At 47.1% G+C, this 15097-nt stretch overlaps 1 protein-coding gene across 1 annotated transcript in view; it reads left to right on the top strand.

Annotated features, from left to right (window-relative positions):
* MYO10 (myosin X) overlaps positions 1-15097 on the top strand; it is a 212680-nt gene that overhangs the window by 171813 nt on the left and 25770 nt on the right. Inside the window, exons 20-26 of the mRNA XM_034998745.1 lie at positions 1355-1479; positions 1577-1691; positions 7903-8009; positions 8864-9073; positions 9441-9486; positions 10203-11075; positions 11870-11993. Of these exons, the coding sequence (XP_034854636.1) occupies positions 1355-1479; positions 1577-1691; positions 7903-8009; positions 8864-9073; positions 9441-9486; positions 10203-11075; positions 11870-11993 (1600 nt within the window). The remainder of the gene's footprint in view (positions 1-1354; positions 1480-1576; positions 1692-7902; positions 8010-8863; positions 9074-9440; positions 9487-10202; positions 11076-11869; positions 11994-15097) is intronic.

Below are 15097 nucleotides of genomic sequence, written 5' to 3'. Positions count from 1 at the left end.
GCATAAGAGTAACTGGGGGTGACTTTTCATATTTTTATGTTTTTCTTCCTTTTCCAGGGATAAATAATCAAGACTAAAAACCAGGGAGCCACAATTTTTTGGAAGTTTGCCCTAATTTTTTGGCTGTACTCGGGTAGAATACTGCTGAGTAAAGACAAGTTGACCACATTGTTTGTAGAAGGAATGAAATAAATTAAATGTAAGAGAAGTCAGCCTGCTGTAGATGATAGCAGGCTGTTCCATTAAAAGCTGTAGGGGAGATTTACAGAGCATTCTTCAAATTTATTCTTCGCTAGTTTGAGAAGCCTGTGGGACAACGTGGCTTTAAGTCTAAATTTGTGTTAATGACCACGTTTATAAGGACTGCAAATTTAAGCCACTTTTTTTTTTTTTGCACTTTTTAACAGTGTACTTCCATCCTCTCACAGTCTTTTTCAGTCATTTTATTTACAGTTGTGTAGGATAAAATACAAATTAGTTCAAGGGACTGGCTGTTTGGATTGAAAAACAAATCATTGCCCAAAAAGCCGAGAGTGGGAAATGGCCTACTTTTGGGCTTTCCCCTGAAAGACCATTGTCCTGTCAGCAATGCTAGTTTCTTTGGTAATGGAGTGGATAAGAGAATACATTTCAGGACATGAAGTTTTGGGTTGATTTTTTTTTTGTCTGTCTTTGGTTTGGATTTTCTGGGATTCATTTACTTAGGGATCATCTTGTAGAGCTCTCGATACATGGAGGATTTGACTAGATATTGAGAAAACTAGAATTCTGTATTTTTTCCACTGGTACGCTTTCTGTCTCCCCACTCCCCACCCCAGCTGCACCCACCCCTCCCTCCATCCCTCACTGGGTCACTCTATTCTTTGGCTAGAATCATGCCTTTCAGTTCCTTGAAATGGAAGTTCAAAAAGTTTATTGACATCCAGATGACACTTCCTAGGTTCTTTGAAAAACAGTATTTAAAATGGTAGTTATGTTTATGATCATTAAAACAGAAATTTGAACATGGCGATTAATACCAGTGAATTATTGGTATCTTTTAAGACATGATAATGGTGGTGTGGTTATATTGAGAAATGGTATTGATTGTATTTACGAATGAGATGATGTGAAGTCTGGGACTTCGGAAAAATTTAAGGGCAGGGAGTAAGGGCTCCTGGATGGTGCTGGATTCACAGGGTGATGGTTGTTGAAGCCAAGTGATGGGTCCCTGGGGATGGGGTTTGCTTTCTCTTCTGTATTTTTGTCTGGGTTACGTGTGTGCGCGTGTGTGCACGTGTGTGTGTGAGACAGAGAGAGAGAATGGGGGGATTGCCTCGTTCACTTTATCCTCTCACCGTTTCACATGTTCTAGATGCCAGACCAGTTTGACCAGGCGGTTGTGCTAAACCAGCTGCGATATTCGGGGATGCTGGAGACGGTGAGGATCCGGAAGGCGGGGTATGCAGTCCGGAGACCCTTTCAGGATTTCTACAAAAGGCAAGGCCAGGCTGAATAGATCCTCTTTCTTTTCGGAGGCACTGGGAAAAAGAGGGTCATAGCAAAAGGTGACGCGGGTGACGTCTTTATGCGGCAGGTATAAAGTGCTGATGCGGAACGCGGCTGTGCCCGAGGACATCCGGGGGAAGTGCACGGCCCTGCTGCAGCTCTACGACTCCTCCAACAGTCAGTGGCAGCTGGGCAAGACCAAGGTAAAGATACGGAGAAAGAACCTTCATCCCGTGGGGCGCCTGGGTGGCTCAGCCGGTGAAGCGTCTCCCTTCGGCTCAGGTCATGATCCCAGCGTCCTGGGATCGAGCCCCGCATCGGGCTCCCCAATTCTCCCTCTCCCTCTGCCCCTCCTCACCCGCTCGTTCTCTCTCTCTCTCAAATCAATAAATAAAATCTTTAAAAGAAAAAAAAAAAAGAAGAAAGAACATTCATCCCATCGAACTCCTGGGAGATGTTAGGGCAGGTATCCTGTGCAATTGCTAACGAATTATTTTTGAACTTGGGGAACAATATGGTGCCATCCCCACCGTTGTCTTTTGTCCTCCAGACAAAAGTTAATATTTTATCTGAAGTACTTGACTTGTCAGGAGCTCTGTTTTCTGAAACCTCAGACCAGAGTGTGCGTGTGCGTTCCTGCAGGCAGTCAGCACATTTGGGCAGATGAGCAGTTCAGTGCCACGAAGTGCTGGGCAGCCTCTGGCTTCAGAGAAGTGAGAGCCCAGACCCTTCTACTGTTCATGATCCGGACACTGAATGCTATCCCTGCCCCACAGGACCTGTTGTGCCAGAGACCGGCCAATAGTCCGAGATCTTGTAGGTTGACCAAAATCCAGTCTAGAAAAGCAAGTGAAGGTCATTTTTGGAACATGCTGGTGTGGCTGAGATGAGGTCTGTATCTGTTTTATTCCAGACAGGAGCTGAGGGGCAGACAGTTTAGCCTCAACAGCAAAAATTAGCCATAAAATTGGTGGTGTGACCTCTTCTGCTTGTAGCAGGGAGCTGCCGAAATACTCACTTGCTGTTCACTCTTGTTTTTTCCCTCCGCTCCTGGGCCTCATCACCCGAGAAAGACAGAAATGTGACTTGGCACAGAAATGCAGGCAGCTGGGGGGGCTTGACCATTGAGTGTTGGGATGTACTCGAACATAAGAGGTGGTCCTCATGCCTCATCCTCCTGGCCCTCTGAGTAGCAATGCAGCATCCAAAAAATATTTTAAAGCTTCCACTCATATTACATTGTTTTTAACCAAAGAATTTATTTCTTTAAAAAAAGGGAAAAGGGAAAAGGGGGCGCCTGGGTGGCCCAGTCAGTTGAGCGTCCAACTCTGGATTTCGGCTCTGGTCATGATCTCAGGGTCATGATCGAGCCCCGTGTTGGGCCCAGCTCTGACTGTGGAGTCTGCTTAAGACTCCCTCTCACTGTCTTAGTCCATTTGGGCTACTATAACAAAATACCACCGACTGGGTGCCTTGAAGAACAGACATTTATTTCTCACAGTCCTGGAGGCTGGAAGTCTGAGAGCAGGGTCCTCACGCGGTGGAGAGCAAGCTCGGGCTTCTCTCCCTCTTCTTAGAGGGCACTAATCCCATCATGCCCTCCCCCCCGCCCCGCCCTCCTGACATCATCCAAACCGAATTACGTCCTAGAGGTCCCGCGTCCAAATCCCATCACACTGGGAAATGGAGAGGACACAAACATTCTGTCCATTTTCACATCAGTGACAAGTATGGACGTATCATGTGGGGACATTCAGCAAGGGAGAGTGTATAATGGACGTACTCTTCACTCTTAAGTTTTTTTTTAAGATTGATTTATTTATTTTAGAGAGTAAGAAAGAGAGTTGGAGGGAGGGGCAGAAAGAGAGAGGGAGAGAGCATCTCAAGCAGATTCCGCACTGAGCTTGGGGCTCGATCTTGATCGCATGACCCTGAGATCACAACCTGAGCTGAAATCAAGAGTCAGATGTTCAACCGACTGAACCACCCAGGCGGCCCATGCTCGTCTACTCTTGAGCACTTTCACCCTGGCAGGGATTTAAGATACAAACATCCAACAGGGTAGTGATGGCATGCAGAGGTATTGATTAGTTATCTGTTGCTGTGTAACAAGCTACCACTAACGTAGTTGCTTTAACAGCACATGTTTTAATTCCCTCACGGTATTATAGGTCAGGGCTCCAGGCATGGCTTACCTAGGACCTCTGCCGGGGTCGCCCGAATTGCAGTCAGAATGTAGCTGGGGCTGCATTCCCTTCTGGAGCTCGGGGTCCTCTTCCAAGCTTATGTGGTGCCAGCATCTGGTTCTTCGCAGTTGTAGGACTGAGGTCCCTGTTTTCTTACTGGCTGCCACCCAGGACCGCTCTGAGCTCCTGGAGGCCCCAGCAGTTTCTTACCATGTGATCCGTCCCACAACATGGCAGCTCACTTCTTCAAGGCCGGCAGGAGCGCTCAGCCGGAGTCCTTATAATTCATGTATTCGCAGAAGTGACATCCCATCACTTGTCCATATTCCGTTTGCTAGAAGGAAGTCCGTTTCCACCCACACTTGCAGGATTAAACCAGGGTGTAACTCACTGGGGGGTCATCTCAGGATGTGTCCTCACAGGTTTATAGGTCTTCCTGCCTGGAATTCTCCTCCCTCTGGCCCCCACCTCGATCCCCTATTTATCTAACCCATCCTTCCAGTCTTAGCTTAGACATGGACTTGGACAGGAATCCTTTTTGACATTCTCCATTGCACCCCGCACGAAAAATACACCCCCAAACTGAGTCAAGCCCCCTCCTCTGCCATCTACATCAGTCCCGTTGTGACACTCAACATGGTCTCGTGCCGTCTTGGTGTTACCCGGTGACTTCTCTACAATCACCCAGGAGAGAACATAGAGTTGATTGTTCATTCTTCTACATAGTGCACAGAGTAGGAGCTCAGTCAATGTCTGGTAAGCGCTAGAAAACTATAAGGGATGGAACGAGGGTATCACTCATGTAGTCCCCCCGGGGAAACTTTCTAAAGATGGCTCAAATGGAGCTCTTGACAATACAATATCAGCCTGCTCTGACTTTTTAATCAAAAAGATACTGCATTCTCTATCAACGGCTACCCTCCTCCTGTCCCGCTGCCTTATACAGTGGAATGACAGCAAAGATCGTGATGTCTCAGACAATACAGGTCTCTTCTCTGAGCTCTCAAGAACCAATCCAACTTCACGTTCAGTTACAGTTACATTATGGAAATGAGGCCCAAGCAAGGCTTGGAACCAGGCATAGCACAGGGGACACAGAGATATAATGACGTGGCCCTTCAGGTTACTATGTTCCCGGGAGAGAAGACATCCACGTGCCACCAATCAATCACACAGCATCATCTCCTCTAGGAATAAGGACACCGCTTCTCCAGGAGAGACCTCACTGTGGATTGAAATGCTCAGGAAAGCATTCAGGATGAGGACATCTTTAGAGAGGAGTTAAACTTTAATTGTTGACCAGTTGGAGGTAGAAGTAGGATGGAAACTTGACGGTTCACAGAAACACTGGGAAGAAAATGTAAACATCGGAGCGTTTGAATTGTGTCCACTAAATAGCTTTGACCTTGACCACTGTTTGACTTAATTATACATTAGTGTGTGTTTTGGTCAGTGTTGCTACCAGAAGGTCTTTGATTTTAAAGCCTTGAAATCTAATGAACATCTGGCTCTTCTAGTAAAGAAATTCCCATCACACGTGACGGAGGGAAACGTGGACAGTGTTGTAGTCGGCAAATTAAACACGGTACCAGGTCTAAATTAGTTGACTCACATAAAAACACATTTAGTACTTGGAAGGCAAGAATTCATATCTGCTGGGGACTCAGGTAGGAGTCCTGCCTGAACCTCCGGTGAACAGCCCGTCCAGAACATTCCCCTGTGTGTCCCCGCTGTGAGGTTGAGTTGAGGGTGACCTCGTTTTGACTCTTCCTGCTGCCTTGTGACTCTGACACATTTCATTTTTCTGACCACCTGGACTCTGTTGCCAGACCTTTCCCCCTCTGTTCTATGGCAATAAAGTCTGCAAGAGGTATTTCTTTTATAAAGACATTTTACTAGAATAATCCTTGGGCTCTTGAACTATTAGGATAAGGATGAAAAAAAGCCAGATGAAATTGTTCATCTTGTATGTTGAGTCGAGTTCATCAGGGCAGTCCCTTAAGTGGGCACTGCCCTTTCCTGAGCCACTTGGTGGCACCTGCTGAGGGCAGCACTTCCATCCACAGAAGCTGGGTCATGCTGGCTCCATCTTGGCCGCGTCCCAGGAGGACGGGGATATGGCCGCTGCTGGGCTGGGAGAACGGACGTGGCTTTCTGTGTGTCCTTGCATAAATTCAGGGTGGATGTTCTTAAGCTGAGTCGGGCCTCTAAAAGTGTTCAGCTCTATTTGTTTGCCCTTCGGGTTAGTGGAAGAGCATCTAGAGAAAGATGGGGAAGTAAATGTACTAGGTGGAGCAGAGAGCTCTTTGGGATGGGCATGAAATCTAACACTAAAGCAGGTATTTCTCTGATTCTGATTCAAACCAAGACATTCTGTAGACTTCCAGGAAGGTGAAAGACACTCTTCCCTTCATAAAGCTATTTGATCGTGGAATAAATATGTTGCTCATTAGAACTGGCATTTTGTTTCATTATAGCCCCGCCACCATCGTGCTTCCCCAAGATTTGACTTTCATACTTTTAAATACTCCCCAGAGCAACAGCATTAGAATAAGATCTTTAATGCTGGAAAAAAGTCTCAAAGAGGTTTAAATACTTCTTGAAAGTCTAGTCTTGATGAAAACTGCTTCAGAGATTCGTATTTCTGAAAACTTTTTATTATCAAATACAGAAGCTTTATACTTGCAGCTTCTGTCCTTTACTTTTTTTTTTTTTTTTTGGCCAAAGATGCAGTCTCTTCATGCATCAGTAGAGCATATAATTGCAATTATAGGAAGAGAGGTGTATGAAAAACTTTTCTAGGAGAATTATTTGTGGTAGAGTTTTGCAAGTGCTCGGGAACCCAGAGCAGGAGTAGGTAAAGCTTCTGTGAGTCACATGGTGGTAGGATTCTTTATTCGCTTTTTTTTTGCCCAAATGTCTTGGAAGAAGCAGAGCAGAGTGTCTGGGAAAATGTGCTATTAAGAAAACATAATGCATCATTATAGGCCAGAATGACTCACAGGAGCATAAATCAAAACATCATGAGTGAGAGAGAGTGTCATTTAGTCTCCCGCCCACCACCACCAAAATGCTTCCAGGCTGACCGTTAACAGAAAAGCATAAAAATATTTGGCACTAATTCTTCTAGGAAATAGTTCAGAATTTCTTATGCAGACAGTAAATCTGAAATTATAAAATTTAAAGCTACCTTGATTAAGGGAGGGTCTTAATGTTTTCACATCTTTTTAAATACTGGGAATTCTGATAGAGTGCCAATTAGCAGATATACTTCCCTTATTTAATAAGCATAGGGTTGAGGTGCCTGTTCCCAGAAATAGGCCAGCAAATAGCTATGATCTGTTTTGTCCCAATTCTGGTATTCTTGTGAGGGTCAAACGGAGATGGAGCGGAAATGGTTCAATTCTAATTTCAAACTCCGTTTTCAGAATTACATTTTTTTTTTTTTAAGATTTTATTTATTAGAGCATGAGCGGGGGGGCAGGGGAGAGAGGGAGAAGCGGACTCCGTGCTGAGCAGGGAGACCACTGTGGGACTCGATCCTAGGACCCTGGGATCATGACCTGAGCCAAAAGCAGACGCTTAACCAACTGAGCCACCCAGGCGCCCTCAGAATTACAGTCTTAATGTCAACTTTTAAATGCGCATTAAAAGTTTTTGAGGCCAAGATACCGTGATCGTAATCACTTAACAGTTATGCAGAGAGAGTTTCCATGTGCTAGTAAAGTAACATTTTGCAAAGTTCTTTTTTTTTTTTCCCCTCTCTCCCTTTCCTTCTTTCCTTTTGTAACATAGAGTGTCTCTCTGTGTTTCTTGCGACTTACACTTCATGTGGGACTGGTGCTGGTCCATGAACTATTTGTCCCACTTAAGTGAGTGTAAACTTTGATGGCAACTTCATAGTCCTCTTTGCCTGTTGGATCTAATAACCAAAAAAAAGGGGGGGGGCTTTTATTTTCTGTATCTTTGCTTTTTCTTCCTAGTAATATATTTTTGCTCTATTTTTCGAATGTCTTAGTACATGACAGATGGAAAGTTAAAAAAACAAAGCAGCCCTTCGCCACAGGGAGTTGGAGAAGCACTGTTCTAGAACACATGGCTGTGTGTTTGGAGCAAATTTACGGAGAGAGAGGAAAGCCTGACTTCGAAAAGATATCTCTGACTTGGAGAGAACCTCCTTTTACCAGCCATGTTCTTTGCTTCTGATGCGTCCCTTTCCCTCGGCCAGGTCTTCCTTCGAGAATCCCTGGAGCAGAAACTGGAGAAGCAACGGGAGGAGGAAGTTACGAGGGCGGCCATGGTGATCCGGGCCCACGTCTTGGGCTACTTGGCACGGTAAGAAGCACACAGAGGGGAGAAGCCGTAAAGTATAAGTGGCAAGAGGAGGCCTCCCCCTGTATGTGTCACCAGGCGGGGTAGCCCTTGTTTGCTTTTACTTACAACAGACCTGGATGGAGGTGAGGACCAGGCTATGGGGAGTCTCAGCGTAGCGCTCCTAACTAGCGATGCCAGATGCCCAGTTGGCTTGACTTGGGTGAACATAGGCAAGGGGCCTCCTGCTGTCTCCATTAGAGCGATGACAGGAGGGGACAGTGCCGAGATATTTAAGTAGTTTACCCAGTTCCTCTGTGTCGTGTATTGAAGCCAGGCAGCCTGGCTGTTGACTTGGCTGTTGGCCCATCGGGTCCACAGAGAACCCCCCACCCCCACCCCCGTGTTTGCCCAGTGAGGCAGCTTCTTGCCTTGTGCACTAGAGTTCTGTCCATCTCTGCGGACCTGCCTGCTCTGTGAAACCCCACGCTGTTCCGTTTTCTGAAGACCATCCTGCTGTGGCCTTTTTCTTTCCCCCTCATGAGAACGGGAGACTACATCAAATCTTTTTTGGAGCTGTTTACAAGCCAACCTCTCCCAGGCTTCTTCAAAGTCAGCATTAGGGGTTATGGGCTTATTTAGCCAAGATAATGATAAGGTTCTTGCTTTAGTTTTGTTTGTTGTTATTCTTTTGTTATCCTTCCGTTTTGTTTTGTCCAAAGGGGCCTCCTCCCGTTCGCTCCCGTCCCTGTAATGAGACGTTCAGAACTTGGCCCTCTTCTTCTGTCTTGTAGCATTAATGTAAACTCATTTGAAGAGCTCGGAGCCTCATTACCTCAACAGCTATTCTGTTGCGCCGTTTTGTTTTCCATTTTCAGAAAGCAATACAGAAAGGTCCTGTATTGCATAGTGATCATACAGAAGAATTACAGAGCATTCCTTCTGAGGAGGAGATTTTTGCACCTGAAGAAAGCAGCCATAGTTTTCCAGAAGCGACTCCGAGGTCAGATTGCTCGGCGAATTTACAGACGCCTGCTGGCGGAGAAACGGGAGGAGGAAGAGAAGAGGAAACGGGAGGAAGAGGAGAGGTATACACTAGCTTTCTTGCTCGGATGAAGCAGAAGGGCACCTTTTGAAAGTTTTAAGGTCAATATCCATTCTTGCAGCAAGAATTCTCAGCGGATGCTGCAGAACCTTCTGTTTGAAACATTACCTCCTGGTGGCTTGGATATAAAATTCCTTGGCAGCCTTGAATACCGAGTTCTGTGCATTTTTATTCATGCACAGAATGAGCCAACTGGCCAGAGGAAGAGGGTCCATCCTTCATCCTTTTTAAATTGTATTTAGCAAAGTTATCTTTTAAAAAGGTAGTGCTCTCTCAGAAACGTGCTTCTGGGATTTTTTTTTTTCATTGCTTTTGGTTATTTTCACCATCTTTTTCCTTTACATTTTTAGAGAAAGAGAGAGGGCACGAAGAGAAGCTGAGCTCCTCGCCCAACAGGTAAAGAATGCTGTTGACCGTGTGCCATCTCATCTGCCCCTTTCCTTCCCACCTCAAACACTTTGATGTAAGGATTCAAAACGAAAATAAAGTATAAAGAGACAAGAAGAAGAGTTTTAAAGGAGACGCTGATGAAGCGCAACCCGCTACAACTGAGTAAAACTTAGTGAATATCTGAGGTTTTAAGCATCATTTCTATAAACCCCTGTAAGCTCTGCATTAGTTGGCTAGCCCTGCCCTCACAAAGTACCACAGCCCGCGTGGGTTCAACAAATCGTTATTTCACAGTTCTGGAGGCTAGACCCCCCAGGATGAAGGTGTCGGCAGGTTTGCTTTCTGCCGAGGCCTCTCTCCTTACCTTGCACGTGGCCACCTTCTCACTGGGTCCTCCCGTGGGCTTGCACTTGTGTGCATGCATCCCTGGTGTCTCTGTGTGTCCCCCGATCTCCTCCATCTGTAAGGACACCGGTCAGCTGGGGTTACAGCCGCCCTCATGGCCTTATTCTCAATCACTTCTTTCAGAGCCCTGTCTCCAAATACACATTCTGTGGTAGGGGGGATTAGGGCTTCAACATCATCCACTTGGTGGCGGGCGCACACAGTTCAGCCCATAGAAAGAAAGCACAGCTCCTCATGGTTCTGTATTGCAGAGAAGGAGCAATGCCTGTCCTGGCTGGCGTGACCCTTGCTGCCCTCCTCCTTCCCCTTCTGCCCAGGAGGAAGCCGCCCGGAAGCCGCAGGAGCCGGAAGCCTTGCACAAGAGTCCGAGGGAAGCGGGACTGCACTGTGACCTGGAGAAGCAGAAGGAAAACAGGCAGGTGGAGGAGATCCTGCGTCTGGAGAAAGAGATCGAGGACCTGCAGCGCATGAAGGAGCGGCGGGAGCTGTCCCTGACCGAGGCGTCGCTGCAGAAGCTGCAGCAGCTGCGGGACGAGGAGCTCAGGAGGCTGGAGGACGAAGCGTGCCGAGCGGCGCAGGAGTTCCTCGAGTCGCTCAACTTCGACGAGATCGACGAGTGCGTCCGCAACATCGAGCGCTCCCTGTCGGTGGGCGGCGAGTGCCCGGCCGAGCTCGGGGGGCCGGCGGAGGGCGCGGGCGCCGAGAAGCCCAGCTTCAACTTCAGCCAGCCCTACCCGGACGAGGAGGTGGACGAGGGCTTCGAGGCCGACGACGACGCCTTCAAGGATTCGCCCAACCCCAGCGAGCACGGCCACTCGGACCAGCGAACTAGCGGCATCCGCACGAGCGACGAGTCGTCGGAGGAGGACCCCTACATGAACGACACGGTGGTGCCCACGAGCGCCAGCGCCGACAGCACGGTGCTCCTCGCCCCGTCGGAGCACGGCTCGTCCCGCGGGGAGCCCGCCTACTGCGTGCCCCCGGGCGGCGGCGGCGGCGGCCTCCCCCCCCCGGACGGCGACTACGACTACGACCGGGACGACGATGAGGACGGCGCCCTCGCCTCGGGCAGCAGCGTGACCTTCTCCAACTCGTACGGCAGCCAGTGGTCCCCGGACTACCGCTGCTCCGTGGGGACCTACAACAGCTCCGGGGCGTACCGCTTCAGCTCGGAGGGGGCGCAGTCCTCGGTGAGCGTGGCCCGCGGGGGCCTGGGCGGTGGGGTGCGGGGTGGACCTTGTCTGGCCCCGGGGGAGCCCAGGTTTCAGAGTCGGGCTCTTGAGGAGGATCCTCCACCGCTTTCTCTGGCCCAAAGCAATCGCATTAGTAGATGGAGCTTTGACGTGCTTGCTGTAGGTTGAGCACAGAGCGCAGACTCGCCTAAGAAAACTGGCACTGCAAATGCAAACGCGAGCTGTGTGGGTCATAGCCTCCCAGCAGGTGGGGAAATAAAGCCCGCCCTAAATTACAACTAGAATGGCCAAGGGCACACGGGCGAAAGGTCTAGCCTTCGGGTGGCTTCACGGTCCACTCCCCGCATGTTCTACCTGGTTCTGCGCTCCTTAATGGCTTACACCTGCGCTTTCTAGCATATGGGTTTATTTATGGTTGACTTTTATTTTTTCCCATTGGCTCTGCCTTAAATAGCCCCTTGATTTCCTAAGGCTTGAAGGTATTCTTATCATTGTAATTTAAAGGGAATTAACTTTTGTAGGGTTTGATTAAAATTATACCCTTGAACAGCAGTGTTTTTAGAACAGCCTTTGGACGAAAGTATGTCTCGCATCGTATCAGTTCGATAGATCATTTGACCTTACAGGTCGGTGTTTTGTAATTCTTTTGATGACCACCCTGTGTTGTAAATGGTATGAATCCTCCTGTTGCTTCTGCCAGGTTTTGTTTTGTTTTTCAATGTTGACAGATGCTGGGCATTTTTGTTGACTTTTCTGTTTGGCTCACCGTTGGCTCTCTCCTTCTTGTCCAGTTTGAAGACAGCGAAGAGGACTTTGATTCTAGGTTTGATACAGACGATGAACTTTCTTACCGGAGGGATTCGGTGTATAGCTGTGTCACCCTGCCTTACTTCCACAGCTTTCTATACATGAAAGGTAGGACCCGTGTCCCCAGGGCGCCTGGGGAGGGGGGTGCGGTAGAGCCATGGACCGCTGAGGTTTTGTTTTCACGGAGGCTGATTGAGGGGGACCAGGAAGATCACTCTCCATGGCCCCCACCTGGCGTTAGGTCCTCTGAGGTGAACGAGGGATGCCGGGGGTGCCATGATCATACCACAAAGAACGCTGCTTGGATTCTCACAGCATTAGGCCAGAGGATGCAGCCACCGTCACCGTCTTCGGGCCCTGTCTCCTCTCTCTTGCCACCCCATCTCATTTCTGTGCTCTTTTCCTTTCTTCCTACATCTCCCACGCCCTGGCCAACACACACTTTTCCTTTCCTTTCTCTCTCTCGCTTCTGCTGCAGTTGGCGTAGCCCGTTATAATGATACACTGCACCTTTCCCTTCCGTGGGAGTGTTAGAGAATCTAGAAGGGTTTCCTATACGTGGGAGAAAAGTAAAGATCTGAGACAGGGGTGCACCTTGCCTTGACTGCTTATGACACCTGCTGTCTACCCCACACTTCATGACAAGGATTTGGGTTGTATATTTTGACTGCTGTTAAATTTTGAATGTCTTGTATTGGCCCTTAATACTTAAGGACTTCAAAGCATACTCCTTCTGGAAAGGAACTTAATTAGGCCCTTGTGGTCATGCCTCTTCCGTGTTCTCAACTCTGACTTATATTTTATATTTTATTTTTTAAGTTTTTTTATTTGGGTGCAGGTGGGAGGAGCAGAGGGAGAGGCAGAGAGAGAGAGAGAATCTTAAGCAGGCTCCACACTCAGCACGGAGCCTGATGCGGGGCTCAATCTCATGACCCTGAAATCATGACCTGAGCTGAAATCAAGAGTTGGACACTTTAACCGACTGAGCCTCCCAGGCATCCCTCAACTCTGACTTCTAAATCTGTGACAGGGATCATGAGAAGCCACAGTCCTCACCAGGTTTTGGTAGGAGTTTCACATGGATCCCTGAAAGAAGGGTCTGTCTGGTTTCTCTCACGGCTCCAGGCTACATGAGGAACCAGGTCCAGATCTGGGGGATGGGATCATCCCACTGATGATGCCCTTCACTCTGCCACCCGTCCTTTCCTTTCCCTTCCCCGTTTCTCTGTCAGCAGGTCTTCCTGACTCTTCCTCACTTTCTTTTCCACTGCCGTCTCTCCTACCTTCTGTTTCCCTCCATGAAAAAATTTTTATTCTGTGTTCCCTTTCCCTGTTTCTTCTGTTCTTTGCCTTTGCTTCTCCTTCCTACTGGCATATTTATCTTTTTTCATATTACTTCTCCGCCTTAATAGTTTTCCTGTTCTTCACTTACATTTTTATTTTCATTTGATTTTTTTTTTTTTTTGCTGCTTCTGCACCCCCCCACCCTGCCATCTTCAACATCAGTCTAGCTACGAGTATCAGTCACTGGCTTTTCAAAGGTCTGCTGTTCTCAACCCCAGAGCCCCAAAGTGCTCATGGAAACCTCGCTAGGTTTAGTTTACAGGGGATCTTCCTATTGCCTGAAGTCATTGGTTGGTGGAAATTTTTATAGGTGTGCTAGAATGAAAAAGATTGAAAATTTTGAACTGAGTAATCAAGTGTTCACTAGAATACTCAATAAAAGAAAAAATTTAGTCACAAATCAGAAGTTAATCTAAGAAGTATGAAATCAGAGTATTTTAAGATTTTTGTCATTCATTTCTGAGGATAAATATAAGCTTTTTATTTGTAGTATATATTTCCCCCACCCCTAGTTAATTCTAGTTCCCTAAGTTAGCTTTAGAATTCCCTATAATTCACTCTTCTATGGCATTTGGATTTATTACATAATTGAGTAAAACAAATAAGATTAGAAAAAATAAAGATCTACTCAAAGCATTGAAATCTTAAGATTAAAGCATGAAGAGCCCAAGAAGGTAGACAAGTGAATTTTTGGCAAATTCCTCTTAATAAAACAAGTTGTCATATAAATGCGTCACCTTCTAATCTTTGACACATCATCATTTAATCTTTAATAAAGTATTTATAAAGTTGTGACCAAACGTTTGAGAGAAACCAATGATAAAGAAAATCTAACCACCAGATTATGTTTTGAGCATAAATGCGTTTGCACCAGCCTAATAGTCTCCATAAAGGGTTTGCCATTACGGAATTAATAGCATTGATCGAATTCTACAAATGATGAAGTATTGAGAGAGCACCCAGAATTGGAGAGGGACTGCTGGGAGTGAGTCCCATTCTTAGCATAAGACCAATAGAGTGAATAAACTCGAGGTGGTGGCTGTGGTGATAACGGGTATAATCTGTGTCTTCAAAACAACTGTGAATAACCTTTATCGTTTAAAAACATTTTTTAATCAAAGTATTAACTAACATATACAGTATTATCTTAGTTTCAAGTGTACGACATAATGAATTAGCACTTGCACACCTTGCTCAGTGCTCACCACTAGAAGCTGTAGTCCCCATCTCTCCTCCTACAACGTCATTAACCTTTATCACCTGAAGACAATAAGATCATAGAATAACTTTGTACTACAGTTTCCTCTGGGCTTGCTTTGAGAAACCCAGATTAAAGCCACAAATCAGAAAGAAGTTTGATTCTGGTATCCCTTGGCGAGTTTGTAGTTTGTTAGGAAACCGCCCTGGAGCGTGGCGTGGTTCCGGACTTCTCAGCCAAGCGAGCAGGCAGTGCTTTAGGTTTAAGAAGGGGCATGGGGGGAGGGGGGGCAGTGCCTGGGGGCTCAGTCGGTAAAGCTCCTGCCTTCGGCTCAGGTCATGATCTCAGGGTCCTGGGATCAAGCCCCATGTCGGTTCCCTGCTCAGTGGGGAGTCTGCTTCTCCCTCTCCCCCTGCTCGTGCACACACTCTCTCTCCCCCCCAAAGAAAGAAAAGGCATCGGTGTGTCCAGCGAAAGCAAGTGCCTTGCACGCCAGACCCCAAGTAATGTTGCCATTACCTCATCTGTTTCACTGTGAGGTTCAGTTCTGTGCTCACTGAAGCAATCATTGAAGAAATTAATCTGAGAAGGTCTGTGTTCAAGCCACCTCCAATCTGGAAAAGAAAGCATTTTCTTTATTCTTTCAGGATCTGTGTTCACCTGTGCCTTA

This window comes from Mirounga leonina, unplaced genomic scaffold (genome assembly GCF_011800145.1).
Source record: "Mirounga leonina isolate KUSES-001 unplaced genomic scaffold, KU_Mleo_1.0 Mir_95, whole genome shotgun sequence".
Classification (NCBI taxonomy): domain Eukaryota; kingdom Metazoa; phylum Chordata; class Mammalia; order Carnivora; family Phocidae; genus Mirounga; species Mirounga leonina.
This window is presented reverse-complemented; position numbering and strand designations above follow the sequence as displayed.